The sequence below is a fragment of the Alligator sinensis genome, unplaced genomic scaffold (genome assembly GCF_000455745.1).
Source record: "Alligator sinensis unplaced genomic scaffold, ASM45574v1 scaffold758_1, whole genome shotgun sequence".
Taxonomy (NCBI): Eukaryota; Metazoa; Chordata; order Crocodylia; family Alligatoridae; genus Alligator; species Alligator sinensis.
This window is the reverse complement of record NW_005842457.1, coordinates 1,049,195-1,066,550: the sequence shown is the minus strand read 5'-3', so window position 1 is coordinate 1,066,550 and position 17,356 is coordinate 1,049,195. Positions and strand designations below refer to the sequence as shown.

General features: G+C 45.1%; 2 protein-coding genes across 8 annotated transcripts in view; one reads left to right on the top strand and one right to left on the bottom strand.

The window, feature by feature from the left end:
• The window catches only part of LOC102371325 (BRISC and BRCA1-A complex member 2), a 217,112-nt gene extending 206,962 nt beyond the window's left edge, over positions 1-10,150 (bottom strand). The window contains exons 1-2 of one of the 2 annotated variants that reach the window (XM_025212347.1): positions 10,024-10,150; positions 5,195-5,354 (exon numbers count right to left, since the gene is read on the bottom strand). In XM_025212347.1, the coding sequence (XP_025068132.1) occupies positions 5,195-5,322 (128 nt within the window). In that variant the 5' untranslated portion in view covers positions 5,323-5,354; positions 10,024-10,150. The remainder of the gene's footprint in view (positions 1-5,194; positions 5,355-10,023) is intronic. The other variant, XM_025212348.1, reaches the window with a different exon arrangement.
• Positions 10,151-10,211: 61 nt separating this feature from the next.
• The window catches only part of RBKS (ribokinase), a 94,342-nt gene continuing 87,197 nt past the window's right edge, over positions 10,212-17,356 (top strand). For 2 of the 6 annotated variants that reach the window (XM_025212345.1, XM_025212342.1), the window contains exon 1: positions 10,284-10,421. In XM_025212345.1, the coding sequence (XP_025068130.1) occupies positions 10,375-10,421 (47 nt within the window). In that variant the 5' untranslated portion in view covers positions 10,284-10,374. Of the gene's footprint in view, positions 10,422-16,543; positions 16,667-17,356 lie in introns of those variants that run through there. The other 4 variants (XM_025212344.1, XM_006030674.3, XM_025212343.1 and 1 more) reach the window with 4 other exon arrangements.

The window sequence follows — 17,356 nt, the reverse complement described above, 5'->3', positions numbered from 1 at the left end:
TCTCAATGCCAGAATGAAGAGTACCTAGAATGAAGAGTACCTAGAAAAAAGATTTTTTTTTCTAACAAGCTTTGGACAAGTTAACCTAAATCTCTAAAATATCTGTCTAATAAAAAACACTTTTGTCCAGATTTGTCTGTTATCAGTTTTTATTTTTATTTTTTAAATTCACAGCTTGATTCTTTCATCCTCACTAACAGTCCCTTACTACACAAGTGTCTCAGCTCAGTTGGGCATGACATAGGGGTAGCAGAATCAGGTCTTAAGCAGTGTTGTATATATGAATAACAGCCCTTCAGGGTCAAGCTTCTGATATTATCTCACCTTCTTTTGAAATTTCCAATTGCATGAATTGATTAATTTGTCTGAGACTCAAAATAGAAGTTAGCTTCTTTTACCTCAGTTTCATATATAACAAAGAACTCCACCAAACAACCATTTAATTTGATGTTTTTTTCCTGGAATTCAGGTAAAGGTTAGCAATATACATTCTAGACTATAACTCACTGCACAGATTTGGAAAAGGAATTCACCTAAACAACAGTGCAGGCAGGCAAATCCACTTCTCTTCTATCCACTAATGTTTACAAGGTGATTGAGACACAAGGTCAATTTTCATTTTCAGACTCTTGTTAAACACTCTGGAGGTTCAAGCACTCAAGATTCACAGCTTATATTGGCAACTTATCCATTTGTATCTAATTAACTAATGTCCAACATTCAATTGTGTATTTGGCTGCTTCAGATTGCTGATTTTTAGGGCCTGATAGCCTGTCCCTGATAAGCTCCCTAAACAGACCCCTTCAATGACAGGAACTCTTCATAATGCTACACAATTCAGATAAAAGGTAAGCATGAGTCATGGTAGCTGGAAGTACTTGGCAGAAATCTCTGGTCTGTTAATATAGGTTCTGGTTTTCAAAAATGCTCAATAAGTTCACAACTAAAATATATATCTACCTGCTAGATACACTTCTTCCTTATTGTAAACAAAAACAGATATTTTTATATTATATATACACATATGCTATATAAATATATGTGTATTTTTAAATAGCCGTCTTCTTTGTTTACAGTAAAAAATAAGTGCATCTAGCAGGTAGATTTATGACTATCATATCAAGCTCTCTGTAACCAAATACTAAATGACTACCAAGTACCAAGTTTCCTCATTCTTATTAAAACATGCATTTGATCAAAACAGCATTCAACGTTTGCAAAGTTAGAAGGAAGTCGCTCGCTCATTCAGCTTAAAGATAATAAACCATAAGTCAGACAAGTGTTTAAGGTGAGCTCAGATCGAAAGAAAAATTAGTAGTCTTTCAAACAAGTTGACGTAGTGATGCCTGTTACTCATTCATGTTACTGCCCTAATTGTTTCCTCCCCCGCTTTCCCTCCTTTAAAATGTTATGAACACTCATCTTTTGAGCTGGCAAGCAAGCGCTCTCTTTCTTTTTTCTTTCTTTCAAAGCTGTTACTTCCAGCCTTCGTTTCAAACATTAACACCTTTCCAGGGAAAATTTACAAACTATTAGCAGTTGGATATATTATGCTGAAAATTATACACGTTCCTTCCCCCACCTTTTGTCCACATATTCTAAAAGTGAAAGGTCAAGAATGAGAGTCAGAAGCTGCACTCTAACTCCACAGAACAGCACAGAAAGAGGCAGAGCTTTTCCTCAAAGGAGCTGCAGCCTCTGTGTCCATTACATGTGTGGCTTTTGTGCTGAGGTTGACAAGGGAACCACCTGCAATCACATTGGAGTTCAGTTTGCTTTCTTTCTGCAATGTGGACACATACCTATTAGAAACAGGGAAGAATTCCAACTTACTCTGCACAAAAAATCCAATAAGAGCCTACGGCCTATTCAGCCCTGCAGCAAGCAGCTCCATATCCCATTAGCCATCTCAGGGGCCATCAAATTTCACCCAGCTATGCAGACAACCATTTAAAAATAAATCTCAGAATATTAGTTTGTACAACAACAAAAGTCATCAAGCCTGCCAGACTTGATGGCAAATCAAATATGCATTTCTTCGTTAATTTTTTTAACGTATGTTTCTCCAATATCTGGAGAACTTTTAAATTCAAATGAATCACTGCCAGAAATCAAGGGAAATACTACTATAATAAAAGAGTCTTTATTCCCATCTTGCACAGTAAATTCAAAAATGATTCCATGAAATACTCTGAATTGTAGAATTTGCATTTACATTAAAAACGGAAATACCCAAATGACAAAGGAAATACCAAAACATATTGAGTTTTGCAAACAGAATGCAAAAAATAATAAAACATTACTGTGGTTCAGGAACCAAGTCATGAACATCCCCTTAAAGCTTGAAAGTGAACTTGCATATTGCCAGGATCTGCTCCAGAAAGAACATCACTGTTATATGTACATTCCTATTTAAATTCTTAAATAATTGTAGAGAACAATATCAGTCCATGGTCCTGACCTCAATAGGGAAATCTAAACAGGTAGAAATGGTGAAATACAAATTGACTGATAAAAAACAATTAGGAGGATAAATTTTCCACTAACCGACATCACAGATAATATGAAATATACTATATATGGCCTCCATATTTTATTTACTTGGTTATATGAATACAAGAGGAGCAGGATATAAAAGTACAGAGCTATAATAGTTCAACCAGTGCAAGAATTATGCAAGACAAGGATTTTTTGAGGAGATATGTTTTATTAGACCAACTGTGTGGTTGGGTTAGACTTGGATAAGCTTTCAAATACAAAACGTTCTCCATCCAGACCTCATGAAGTGATGACCTCTGCCCCCGCCCGCTTCATTTCCCCCTTACTTTGTGGCTCTCTTGGAAATGTGTTCATATACCTGAGTCCTCTGAAAGGCCTAGGTATACAGGTGAATCTTGGATCACTCCAATTCAGTTTCAGCACCAACCCAAAGACAAGTTCCAACCTCACAACTAAGAGGTAGTATGAAACAGCAGGCTATGGACAAGACATATTATGAAACAGCAGGCTATGAACCAAGAAAAAAAAAAAAGAACACAAGTATTAAGAACCTGGACCCATTTCATACAGCAAAACCTAAGTCCTCGCTAGGATGGCATCTTTTGTATTCTAGACTGCTGTGCATATATATTCCAGACACTGGGCATTACTATACAATATAAACATTAATACTACATAAACAAAAAACTGTAGAATGGGTAGGAAAATATGGCCTGCAGGCTGGATTCCGCCTGCCAACTGACTGTATCTGGCCTGCAAGCACGTAGCCACCAACTCATGCGATCCAGCCCAAGGGCAGCTGCCAGCTCCAGCTGCTGTGTGATGCCAGGCAGGCAGCCGTTGCTGTTTCCACCACACCAGGCAGGCAGCCAGGACTAGTTCCACCCAGTGCTGACGCAGCAATGTTAGCTGTGGACCCGAGCGGACACCCCAATCCCCACCCGGAACATCCCAGGTACATCCACAGCTCATGCCAGCACCCACACAGGGCTACTTTCACCATGCCAGGTGAGTGGTAACGTAAGCTGCAGGCTAGAGATGACACATGGGGGGGGCCTGGACACAGGCACATGACCCCCCCACAGATTTCTACACTGATGGTGGGGAACAAGGCTGCAGCCTGGCTGGAACTAGGGCTCAGCATCAGGGGGGCAGCAGTGGTTCAACTTCTATGCCGACTGTGGGGCACAGAGCATGGGGCTGCAGCCTAGCCAGACCCAGTGCCTGGAAGCATCGGTAGCAGGGAGCTGTGCCCTCTCCATATCAGCACTTATGCATGGTCTGTGCTGTCGATTGGGCCAGCAGGTTCCCGGTCAGGGATGGGGATCAGGGCACGCTACAGCTCTTGACAGGGATGGAGAAAGATGTGGCCCTTTCAAAGACACCAAAACTCATGTGGCCCTTTCAAAGACACCAAAGTCATTAAGTGGCCCTCCAGCCAAAATAATTGCCCACCCCTACTCTAGAAGAAGTACACTTACACAAACAGACAAACAAACCAGTTTTCCTTTAAAGAGACATTATTCAAAAAGTACCAGTTCAGAAGAAAAAAAGATAACATATATTATACACGCAATATAATTCATACCTGAAAGTCAAGCAACTTCTTGCCATACGGTTTTGTATAAATCTCTTTCTATCCCTTTTGCTTGTCTCAGCAGTCTCAAAAGGCCATAGGTGTAAGATTCACAAAGGTTCCCTACCACTAGGTATTCTACAGGCCTAATCCTGTAGGTTTAGTCAGCACATGAATAATGCAAAATGAGAGAATTGATTTCGGCACAAAGCACAGCAGTCATGGCCACTTCCACAAAAACAAGCAGTGATGGTGATGCTCCCAAAATTTCATATAAAAGGCTATAGGTAAGAGGACTTGCCTAGAAAATAGGACCTGCTCTCCTTACCCTGACTGGGATTCAAACCCCACATTTCAGAAGAGGGCTCAACAGAGTATTGGCTAGTCTAGAGTAGGGAGGATACTCTCAATCCTTCTCGTTGAAGCTGGGCCACTGCCAAAAATGCCATGCAAGATTACAGGGACAAAGAGAGTGAGTGAGTGAGAGCAAGTGAATGCACAACCAAAAAGAAGCCTGACTATAGAGCCCAGTGAGGAACGTATTTATGCAGGAGGAAGAGGAAAGTCCCGGTTCTAGTCCTTAGTCTCAACAGTACTTATTCATTTTGCATTAGAGTTACTGAATGAAAATACACCAGTTATGATAGGACTTTTGGTATAAGTAATGAATGTACCTATTGGTCCCTTGAAACAAATCAGACTGAAAAAGATCTAGTCTTTTCCCATTATAGCAATGGATGCCTTTTTTTCCCCCCACAGGCAAGATCCACTAGTCTGAACTATGCAAGATCCACTTTAGATTGAGAAAATAAGCAAAGGATAACCAAGGAGACAGAATCTTCAAAACTCTAGGCTCTTTTCCAAAACACAGTATTACCAAAGCGACTTCTGAACTTATTTTTTCTCAGCAAAACAGCTATTAGCAACAGCTAAACAAATTTAAATCTCAAGCACTAAAGTGTAGTCAAGGACAAAAGAAAACATTCTGGTTAACCTCTCTGCTCCAAATATATTGGGAACATTTAAAATACAAATAGGAACAGTAAAATTAACATTCTTAAATAAAGACGTTACATATCTCCAAAGTCTGCTCCTTGGAAACGGAGTTCAAATACTTACCCAGATTTCAAATCTGTAATACGTAAACAATTTGTAGCATCCAATCCTACTTTCCCATTCCTGACCACACTGGATACGAAAGGCGAGAGCGCAGGAGAAATTCTATTCAAGGCAACTTCGGGAGACATAATTCGTCCTTTCCTATGAGCCTAAGCTCTGCCTGCAAAAGAAATAAAGAAAATATGAAGGCCTCTATGCATTTTTACTTTACTGACCTAATGAAACTCCCTTGTCATCTGCAAAAATCAAAGAAAGCATTATGTTACCATTTCTGCAAAGATGAGCAAATCTGATGTGTTAGGTAACCATTAATCTAACCAAATGATTAACTCAAATGATCAAGAATGTAATATAAACTGACACACACACACAAGGAGTGTCAATAGAGAATGATGGAATAATAAAGTCTTCTGTTTCTACATTAATAGCAGTGACAATCAGATCAGATCAGAAGAGCTGCTCACTGAATCTGAAGACAATAATGAAAGTCTTGCTTTGGCCTCTGCTTTTGCTAAATATCCTGCCCCTACCAGGAAGGAACCATCCCAACTCCTAAGAATGCAGCAATTTGCTAAACTTGTTAAGTTAAGGGTCATGTCTAAAGGCTCGTGCTTCTGGATTGCGCTGAGTACCATGATGAAGTATACTGCAACTGCCCATCTTCTCAGCAGCCAGGGGCCACATGCCTCATGTACTGCAGCAGCAGGGTCTATGCCAATGAGGGCCATGCGCTGTGGGAGCTGCACCAGTGGGAGCCATGAGCCCTCCAGCCACACACTAAGCAGACACCCGCACCAACTGCTGCATGGCATGTTCTGAGTTCACCATCAGCTCCCCATAGCATGCCACAGCACCCCACCTCCCTGAGGTGGGTACAAGTGAAAGCCAGAGGAGAGAGGGGGAGCCCAGAGATTCCAGTCAGAGCAATGGAAGGAGGGCAGGAAGTGGGACCAGCTGGGCACCACTGGGGACCCAGCATTTTATTTTCGGGAAGGTTTTTTTTTCCTGGTGATTCTAAAGATTCTCTGTAAAAAGGTAAATTCCACCTTTTTGCATGGAAACAGATTTGTAGGATCCCTAGCTATTATCAAGTGTTCTAGAAAGAGAGTAAATTACTAAATGCACCAGAAACCTTCACACTGCAATGCTTCTCTCTTGTTCTAACACTCACCAATTTGAATCAAATCCTAATTACAAGCACTAGCAGGTGACTAATGGCTACTTCCTACAAACTGATAATTGCCTGTAATTGTTAACAGTATGAAGCATCTGATTGGCTTTCATTAGCACAAAATTTGCTAATCACATTAAAGTATTATGAGCAAATCTTTGAAAGTAGTAATATGGGCCCTGTTTTTTGACACACACTATTCAAGCAAAGATCTAGTATCTCATGCCAATCAAGAGACTGTTAAAGTGACCCTTTGCATCTAAATCATAAGCTTTCCAATATACTATTGTTCATGGCATATCCAAAAGATGAAGTACCAAATATCTATGTCCTAATAAACTGACTATTTTCTTCCCAGCAAAGATAAACTCTCAAAAGATGCGTCTCCAGGAAGTCTTTGAAAGATGTGCAGAAAGAACCTGAAGTAAAATATGAGTAAATAGTAATTATCCTCCAACTTGTCTCTTCAGGTAAAACAGCATTTTCTTTTTTGATAGAACGTAGACACGTTCAGCGTCTCAAAGCTGAACCTACAAACTCTCCACAAGAAATTGTGGGATCAGGCCTCTTGCCTCCAATCCATTTTTGAAATACAAGGACAATGTCGGAAGGGCATACAGTTCCTACCAATTTTTCTAATCTATCACTACAAGCGGGTATATATTAAGCCAGTTATTATGCACATTTACAGAACCTATACATTTACCAACACCAATTTTGTGAACAAAGGGGCTTTACAAAGTAAAACGACACTTGGTTCATTAATTACTTTAATTCTCACTGAAATATATAATAATTCTCTCTTCCCCATCCTGTAGCATTCAAAATAAAACACTAGGCCAGGGGTGTCAAACATGGCAGGGGGTCGGACTAGATGATGTGCTTAGGTCCCTTCTGACCCTACCAACTATGAAACTATGTAGCCCACAGGCCAGATCCAGTCTACAGAGTCATGTCATCTGGCCCTCAGGGTTCCTGGAAGGTCCAGGAATTCAGGGGGAATGAGAGGGGGCAGGTCCCGCTGCCAAAATCCAGGGTATAGAACTGTACTGAGCATGCATTTCAGTAGGGGTGCACCGATCAAGAATTTTTGTGCCCATACCGACAGCTGATTATTAACGAGCAGTATTGGCAGATACAGTCCAGCAGCTTGGAGACCAACGTCCAGCCAGTAAGTCTATTGGGGGGGGGGGGGGGGGGGGCAGATCGAGGCCCCCATGGTGAGGGAAGGAGTGGGGCTGGGGCAGGGGCTGCACAGCCAGGGCAGGGTGAGGCGCTCATCCGGGGGGTGCGGGCAGCAGCTCCTGAGGGAGGCATGAGGGGCACATACCCCCCAGATCTACGTGCACAATGAGGGCAGGATGCCACTGTGGGCTGGCGCCAGGTGCAGCACCAGGCTCTTCCTGGTCGCGGGATCACTCGCTCTGAGTGCAGCCCTGGCCCAACCTCCTTGCCAGGAAGAGCTCAGCACCACCCCAGCCCTGAGTGGGCAGTCTGCCCTCATCCATGCACAAATCTGGGGGCACATGCTTCGCGTGCCTCCCCCAGGCTTGCATGAAGCAGCAGGAGCCACTCTCCATCCCCCACACCCCCCAGATGAGCTGCCCGGAGCTCTGTCCCGCACCTGAGTGCAGCCCTGGCCCAACCTCCTTGCCAGGAAGAGCTCAGCACCACCCCAGCCCTGAGTGGGCAGTCTGCCCTCATCCATGCACAAATCTGGGGGCACATGCTTCGCGTGCCTCCCCCAGGCTTGCATGAAGCAGCAGGAGCCACTCTCCATCCCCCACACCCCCCAGATGAGCTGCCCGGAGCTCTGTCCCGCACCCCACCCTCCCTCCCTCCCTCCCTGTGGGGGCCTTGATCTGCCCTCCCCATGCCCCTTCCCTCCCCAAAGACTTACCGGTCAGACTGCCAGGCTGCATTCCTGGCCACGTGCATGCTGCTGCTGAGCCTATGCACACAGTATTTTTATCGGCGACATTATCAGCCACATCAGCCAAAAAAAGCCAATTGCCGATAATGTCAATTTCCCTTTTATCTGATACGATATGGACCAGTGTATTGATGCACCTCTACATATCAGTGGTAGTGGGAAGAGATGGCTGCATTAACTCCCACAGCTCCCCGAGCCAACAAGGCCACTCATTCCACTGCCGGATGTTGGTGCAAATCCAGCCCACAATAAGCCATGAAAACCGGATTGAGCCTATAAAAAGTCCTGTAGCTGGGGTCCAGCCTTGGAAGCCAAATGAGTTTGACACCCCTGCTCTAGAGTACTGAGTAACCCAGAGGAACCAGAGAAATGAAAGCGACCCAAGAGCAAGTCAAGTTTCATTGTTCAGAACTAAATACTTTGAGGAAAAAGTAAATCAAAATTTGAATCCTCTTAGTTCTGATAATCTGCCATTAGTAGCAAAGGGGTGTACTGCATGCTTCACTTACTAAATATGAAACTTTTAGCTGCTTCAGCAGTAGAAGGTGTCCAAATAGAAAGTGTACCCTTTCCCCACCTGTGTGGCAACTTTATAAGGATTATATAAATTAATCCACAAGTAAACATCCTGTAGGAAGCACTTCTAAATGAGCAAGAGAGATTACCCTGAAATACTTCAAGGAGGTTTACCATCTAACCCCAAGTCTATATTAATTCTGTTTACTCTTCTTTACCATTTGTGTTTGCGTCCTTCGTTCTGAGGGCCTTCTGCCTCACCTAGTTCAAGTCCACGGCATATAGCAGTTGTCTTTTCTGATAACTGGAATGGGTCAGGCTACAGTGTTACTGCTGCCTACACTCCTTCACAAAATCCCAAGGAGAAAACACACTACCCACTGCCAGTCCCCAAACGAGAACTGCTGTGCTGATTTGCCCAGGCCCCAAGGAGCACAGGAGCTGCGATAAAATGGGATGCTGCTGCTGTTAACACACAGGTGAGCAGCACCAATCCACGGGGTTCAACACTACTGCATCCTGATCTTAGCCAAAGCACCCGCGACCAGGATGATGCTTCATACCTTCCCATTTGAACAGAGGCCTGTAGCTGGTGCCTGTTTCCCTCAACACACGTCCATTTGGAACCAGTCCCTTAAGACGACAGGCACGTGCAGCCTGATATGCCAAGCAGTCGGGCCACAGCTTTTTGCTACACTGCCAGCTCCTGGGAGCAGAGGCTGTCATGCTGGGTTGCTTGCAGGGCACAGCACCCTGTCAGTCCTGCTCCACAGGGGCGACCGCACTATGGATAATACACGAGAACAGGCCTAGGCATCTCCTAGGCTGGTGGCGTTCGACTTTCTGGCCCCATGCAGGAGGCGGACGTGGGCCAAGTCTGCAGGCCACATCCAGCAGGGCATCAGGGTGCAACTGAGGAGCCACTCCACATGCTGGCCCAGTCCCCACCCAGTCCACAGGGCTCCCCGTAGTCCTGCACCCTGGGCACCACTGTCCTGGGCCAAGACATCCCTGCAGGAGAGACCAGGCAGGGCCCCAGGACCCACGGCCACTGGTGGGGCTCCCACAGACGGGTCACGAGGGGGTGAGGGGGGCGCTCCCCCACCAGCCCCCCTTTCCCCTTGTTGAAAGGAGATACCCAGCGCGCATGCGTCCCGGCCCGGCGGGGGCGCTGCTCCCCCGCCCCCCACCGGCGCGGCCTCCGGGTACCTGCGGTCGCGGGGGGGAGCGTGCGCCGGCCCCTTAGCAACGGCCGCGGTCACACGCTGGCGCGCAGGCGCAGACCCACCCCTATCCCGAAGGCTGCTCCCGAGCCCACGGGAGGGGGGCCTCATGGAGATTTAGGCGTCTGTAACGTGCCTGAGAGGGCCGTCTTTTCTGCCGGTTGGGCGGGCGGCGGCTAAATGAGGGGCGCGGAGAGAGGTCCTCTCAAGGGGCAGCTTGGGAGAGCGGCTTGGCGGGACGTTCAGGCACGTGAGCGGGCACCCCGCGCCGGCTGGAGGACCTGCAGGCAGAACCCGCGGCGGGTGAGGGTCAAGGGTCACGGGGCGGCGGCCCACCATGGCGCAGGTGGTGGTGGTGGGGTCCTGCATGACCGACCTGGTCAGGTTAGTGCCCACCCCCCGATGGAGAGATGTGACCTGCCAATTGTGATCACTGATAACAAGGAGAAGTGTTTTTGATTGCTTGCCTTCTGGTTTTTCTGCAGCCTCTAGGTTCCATTTGGGTCCCACTTTCCAGGTTTTCTCTGTAATCAGGAGGGATAAACGCTTAACTTCATCTTTATGATTATTAACTTTAATTTTTATTATTATGAGGATGATTATTATTATTCCTTTTGTTGTTGTTGTTAAACAAAACAAAAGCGAAGATTCCCCGAAATGGATCACTTCCAGCCGCTGGGGTTTTCTGACGCCCCCCCTACCCACGTCTTGCAGTCCAACCGGAAGAGTTGGCAACTCCGGAAATGCTGGCTTGAACTGCCTTGGCCCTAAGCAGCAGAGGCCGACTTGCAGAATTAGGCCTTGACTTGCGCTGATTTAAACACGTTTGTTATATCCACATACGCCGATAAAATAAGATTTTGATGAAGTATGTCTGAAATGTATCAACCTGCCCTGTTGGAGTTTTTTGAGTAAAAAACAAAACCAAAAACCCATCCATTTAAATTAGCGGAGGATAATGTTGAAGCCCTCAGGTTAAAAAAGCACTAAGTATTTCATAGACATTAGATATTAGGGCTGGAAGGGACCTCGCAAGATCATCAGGTCTAGCCTGACCAAAGGGCAGGTAGTTAGCTGGGGTGAAATGATCCCAGCAAGATAGGCACCCAAGTGTTTCTTAAAGGAATCCAGAGTAGGTGCCTGGACCACCTCTGGGGGGAATTTATTCCAGGCCCTGGGGACACGGACAGTAAAGAAGTTTTTCCTTATGTCTAGCCTGTCCAATATGTGTCGGAGAAGAACATGTTAAAGAGTATGAGAAACTTAGGTGCAGACACAGATTGCAGAATTCACAAAAACTGAGTCCTGTGTAGAAAGATGAAGTGTTCCGCGTAATTGGCAGAATACACTGGTAGCTTTCCAAAAAAGGACAGTCCTCCTTTAAATTTGGGTAGGACCTCCTAAAATTGATGCCTGCATATAGACCAGGTGCTTGTATGACGTGCATTAAAGCAGGAAATACAACACTTTATCTGCAAGAAGTTCCTGTTACTGCATTTTTTAGCGCAAATAAACATGAGGAGATCCAAGATCGTGCCTCCTATTTTAACACCACTGATGCAATTTCTGTGTGCGATTATAGTTTTATGCCTTTTTTTCAATATAATTGAAAAGCCTCCTGTCCTTTATTAAGAAACAAATTAACAAGTCCAAGTCATGTTAGGAGGCTCTGTTGTTGTAGCTGGTGGGTTAAAATGAATTAGCTTGCATCTTAAGGAGCATTGAAGGGTTTTTCAATTTGATTTAACTAACAAAATCAGAAAAATTCACTGCTCTTGCCCTTCAAGGCAAAGGACTTCTGGCCATATCTAGACTAGGAAAATTGTGGGCTTTAGAAGGAAAAATAGGCTACGAATGCATGAGCAGAGAGGCAAAGCTCAGGGCATAAGCCTGACAGCTGCAGACAAACAAGCTGGTTGTCCATCAAAAGGCAGACATTTAGCCCTGATTTATTCAGGGTAAATTTGCCACCTTTTGGGAGGGGGAAGTATCACTAAACTATTTTAAAGGGCTGCATCTTATGTTTGTTTTTTGGTTTATTTTTAAATTGTGATGGCTTGGGTGTCTTACAACACATCAAAAATGTCTGCGTTGTTTTTAAGTGGGGTATTCAGTCTAGTTTGCAAGCTAACTGTGTTGAAGAAATCAGCTTTTTCCCAAGGTAGACATGGTCTCAGGTTTCTAAATTCTGTACAATTTGTAGCCCAAAGCACACTGTAACCTTGGATCAGACTGTATTCCCCTAATGCTGAGGAAAACTTCTTAAAGGCAAGTTTGAGGTCTCTTAGGGATCTGTCTCAGAAATACAGAAAGCTAGATTTATTACCATGTTTGCTGCAGGATCCATTGATGAATTTGTAATTGAGCGAGATGCAGTGTGCTTCAGACGAGCAGTTGATGGAAAACTTGCACTTTCTTTGTCGATGTACTGTTTGGGCATATAAGCAGAACTGGGGAAGCTAGTATTAGTATTTTGGGAATAACACTTCTTTATGAAAGTTATGAAGATTAAGGCAGAAGAGATCAAATAAAAACCTGTGAGCTTGAGTTTTGATAACAAAACTGTAAATATGAACCGCAGATATGTTCAGATAGTGAGCAGGCCAGGTTTAGGCAAAATGCTCATGTTGTGGTGAGGCAGGACAGAGTACCAATCTGAAGCTTAATATTTAGAATATCTGATAGGAAAAACAATCTCCATTGAAAAGTTCAAGGTTTGGGGGCTGATGTAGCTCAAGTGAAGGGGACTGTTAAGGAGACTGAGATCAAGACATACAATTTTTTGGAGACGTTGTATTTCTTGATCGGCTTAGTCATCACTAGGACTCAATTTCTTCTTTTCTAGAAGGTACTCTTATTGCAAGTTCTGCCAAAGGTATAAAATTCTATGCTATAATCCACAGTACTGGTTGTCCTGTCTTGAAACCTTACCCATCAGAATAACCAATTTGAACAGGTTAATATTTCTTGAGCCATTAAGAAAAAAGGTACCAGAATCTTGGATGAATATGTTTGAAGCTGGTGTTAAATATACAGTTGACAAATTCATTAGATTACAGCAACCCCTGTTTACTACTTTTATTTCTTAGGGTGGCCTTGTGATTTTAAGCAAATATGGCTATAATTGCAGTGTACAAACTGAGATCTAGAACATTTTACATAAGTGATGAATGAAAAGGAAAGGGGCTCTGTCAGGTTCCTTCTAAGATTACATGCTCCGAACATCAAAATGACTAGGAATGATGGTGAACATGGATGTCCTTTTCAAAAACAAAAACCTTTTAACCACCATGCCCTCTTCCTTTCAAGAAGCATTTTTCATGTTGGAAATTCTGTTCTCATTGTCCCATAGTGCTGCAGTGGCAGAATATGAGTTTTCCACAGTGAATGTAACATAATCAAAACAACCTCACGTACACACATGCAATGAACCACACTCTCCTGGCTTTTAATGAGAACAAGAACAAAACATATTTGTGGGCACAGTCACAGTCAACACTTCATGAGCAATAACAGACAGTAGTAGTGGAAGACAAGACCAGCATTATTCTGTGTGGATCAGATCTAGATATCAAACCAGATGGATACAATCCATAGTATTATTTAAATAGTTTCTATTCTGACTCACATACTCAGACTGGTGGTGGCAGTGGCATTTTAATTCATATTAAATAAGGACAAGACTAAACATATAAACCAATAAGAGTCAGACACACTGAAACAATTAAAATAGACATGAGAAACTTTGGCACAATAGTCCAAAACAGTAGAAGCAGCATGGAGAAAAATGCCTTTGGACATTCACAGCAGCAGTAATACACCATCTTGATGTATTTGAGGACATCAGACCAAAGCCTCCAACTGGAAAACTCTTTTCATGTTGGGCTATCAGAATTTGAAATCTTAGTTTATTCTGGCCATCCCCTCCCTCCCTCCCTCTGACCCTGCACCCTCGTTCAGCCTTCTGAATGCCCTCCTGGATCTAGGAGCCCTGGTTCTCAGCCCCCTGCTAGAGCCACTATTAATTATTGCAACAAGCTGACTGACTGAAGGCATCCTGGGAGAAAAGAAAAAAACGATAGTGTCAAGCTACAGAGCAGCCTGCCACCAAAGCAGAATGGTTGGCGGTAATAAATGCACATGCAGGATTAACCTCCAAGCACACCGTGAAGCCTTGTGTGGAACAGATGCTGGATGGATAGTATCTGCTTGGAATAGAAAGCTCAATTCTCTGTTATCTCTAAACTTCGGAAATGCTGCTGAAGTTTGTCTTTCCAATAAAGGGCTAGATTCTCTGCTGGAGTACATTGGTAGAGCTCTGCTGTTTTGCCTTAGTGTTAACTCTCCCATGCTAACCGCTATCAATCAAGACAGTAATGTAAATAGTTTGTTAGTCTGTTCTGGTATGAAAAATCCTCTATTCCAAGTTTATTTTGGTTAAAAAATTTACAAGATAGATAATGTAGTACCTCTTGAGTTAAGATTTTAATATCCCTTCTTTCTGTGGGACAGTAGAGATGATTTCCTCATCTTTTCTTCCAAATGGAAATAAACTCTTGTGCTTTTATATTTCTTCTCATCCTCTTCTGCTTTGTTTCTAGGTGCATCTTTTCTGTGTATTCTCATTTTTGTATACCAACTCAGGCACACACACCTGCAGTTTCTCATCACAAATATCTTTCCTTAGTATAATTATTTCTCTGCGTCCATCCCAGTGCCCCCAGCAACAAAGACGAATGTTCCATGATCCTCTAGACTGGGGTGGGCAAAATATGGCATGCAGGCCAGATCCAGCCTGCCAGGAACTTTCATTCAGCCTGCAGGGCTCCCCAACAAATTGCACCCCGCCCAGCCCTTCCGTCCACGAAAGTGGGAGTGAGGCACCTATGTGTATAACCCCCCAAAATATACCCTATTGGGCCTCGCTCCCACCCTCTTGGGGGAAGGATTCTGCCCAGCCAGCAGCTTCTGGGCAGGGCTCCTGCTGCAGCTGGAACCTACTCGCTCGGGGCAGCAGGTAGGGAAGCGGGTGGGGAGGGAGGGAGTTGTAGCTGGACGGAAGTGGGAGCGCAGTGCGGTGCCTGCATCCAGAGGGGCAGCTGGAGCACAGAGCTCATCTGGGCACAGTGTGGGTGTGAGGGTGGGGGGTGTAGGGACCCCCCACACGCACACATTCTCCCCCATGGCGTGCAGTCCCGCAGAAGGCAGGGAGGTCAGGTTGCTCGTGCCTGGCACGTGCATGGCTCTGGCCAGAGCTGCACGGGGGAAGGGAGCGGAGCCTGCCCTATCGCCATGTGCCTGCAGCTCCAAAACTTGCAGCAGGGGAAGGCCTGCATTGGGGCCTGCTGCCTCCCCCGCTCCCTGCTTGCAGGTCTCTGCACTCTGCCCAGAGTGGAGGGAGCCTTGTCCCTGCTTGCCTGCAGAATCTAACACAGGGCTTCTCTGCTTCAAGTGTGGAGTTGCAGGCGTGGAGCCCCCGTCGTGTGATAGAAGTGGCTGGGCAGGCTGCAAGGGTGCGCTCCTTGCCTCCGCCACAGCACTGGCCACCTCTATCGCAGGGACTCCATGCTGCATGCCTGCAGTTCCGCACTCGCAGCAGGGAAGCTCTACGCTGGACTCCATGGGGAAAGCAGGGGGTGGGGTTTCCTCTACTGGCAGTGCAGGGACCTGCATAGCAGGGAGTGAGGAAGGCAGCAGGCTCCAGTGTAGGGCTTACCTGCAGTGCTGAAGCTGCAGGTGCGTGGCATGGAGCCCTGGTGATAGGTCAGGCTTCCCTCCCCTCCCGTGCAGCACTGGCCAGAGCCGCACCTGTGCTGGGCACGAGCACCCTGACCTCTTTGCCTGCTGCTGCTGCTGGCATTGGGGGCTGCATGCCATGGGGGGAGTATGTGAGGGGTCCCTACACTCCCCACCCTCCCTCACACTCACACCCTGACCCCACAACCCCTATCAACATATACATACACCCCAACATAACCTATGCCCCCCCACAGCCACACCCTCTCACAACCCCTTCACACATCCCCACACCCCACCATATACACAATCACAATATGACACTTTTTTTTAGTTATTATGTAATCCCTTCTATATACAGTACACAATCACAACTTATGACATTTTTTTTGGTAATAAAATTAAAATGTATTATAGTAGCTGTTTGACATCTAGCATATGATTTGGGTTTTTTTTGGTTCTAAGATGGCAACCCCTCACCCCCCAAAGAGGTATTGGGATGGAATGGGGGAGAGCAAGGGGAGGGACTTCTGGAGGCAAAGGTCAGGGGTTAGGAGGCAGAACTTCTGGTCCCAATGTGCCAACCAGGGGGCAGGGCAACTGTCAAGGGGTGGGGCTACCTATATGGCCCCCAACAGCTCGTCAAAACTTGTTAAGTGGCCCTCTGCCTGAAATAATTGTCTGCCCCTGCCCTAGACCAATTTTGCTTATGTAGTATTGTACGGTAATGCTTCTCTTGCAGCAGCCGCCCCTAATTCAAGTCAGTTCCAAATTGCTTTTGCCAGCAGCATTGGGAAAGTACAACTGTGAAGGGAGTGCAAGCATGGTCCAGTTGAGAGATTTATTTTGCTGGATCCAGAGAAGGCAGCGAGGCATGAGAGTGTGTGTCATCTGTGAGTAGTTTGGTTTTCATAATTATAAGAAATCTGGGCTTGATTTCAGAGCTTGGACTCTTCCCATGTCATTCTCCCTGACCCAGGAAGGTTTTGCATGCAAAGTAAATGTAGTATACTCAGGCTCAGTGTTGTGCTGCTCTGCATTGATTCTTTTAGAGGACCTAAACCTGGCATGGATGAGCTCCAGAAGCTGTCTCACTCACCCATCCTTGGTAGGAAGGAGGGAGAACATGATTGGAGGGACCTAGATGAGGAAAGGGTGAAAAACAATAAAATGGGATGCATAATAGGAACTACAAAAAAGTAGGTCCCTTTCACATTCAGCTTTTGAATGCTGAAACCTGTTCTGGCTAATCAAAGTCCATTTAAAATTATTAAAATATTTTCCCTAACTTGAATTGTCATTGGATTGGGCCATCGGCATATTAGCATCTCTGCTGGATTCTTGTCTGAAATCGTGTTACAGATGAAAACCTTGCTTTAGAATGATCCCTTTGTTAAAATCATAGATCTGATATTTGGGAAGCAAAGAAAGCTGAAGAGATTTCACTTACCAAAAATTCTTTAAAAAATAAATAAATATAAAGGGAAAAGAGGCCTGGCTGGCTAGTTCTTGTGTTAATACACAAGGCTGGATGCAAAGGTGGGCTTTATAGTGAGTAGAAAAGTGATTAGTTAGGGCTGCCA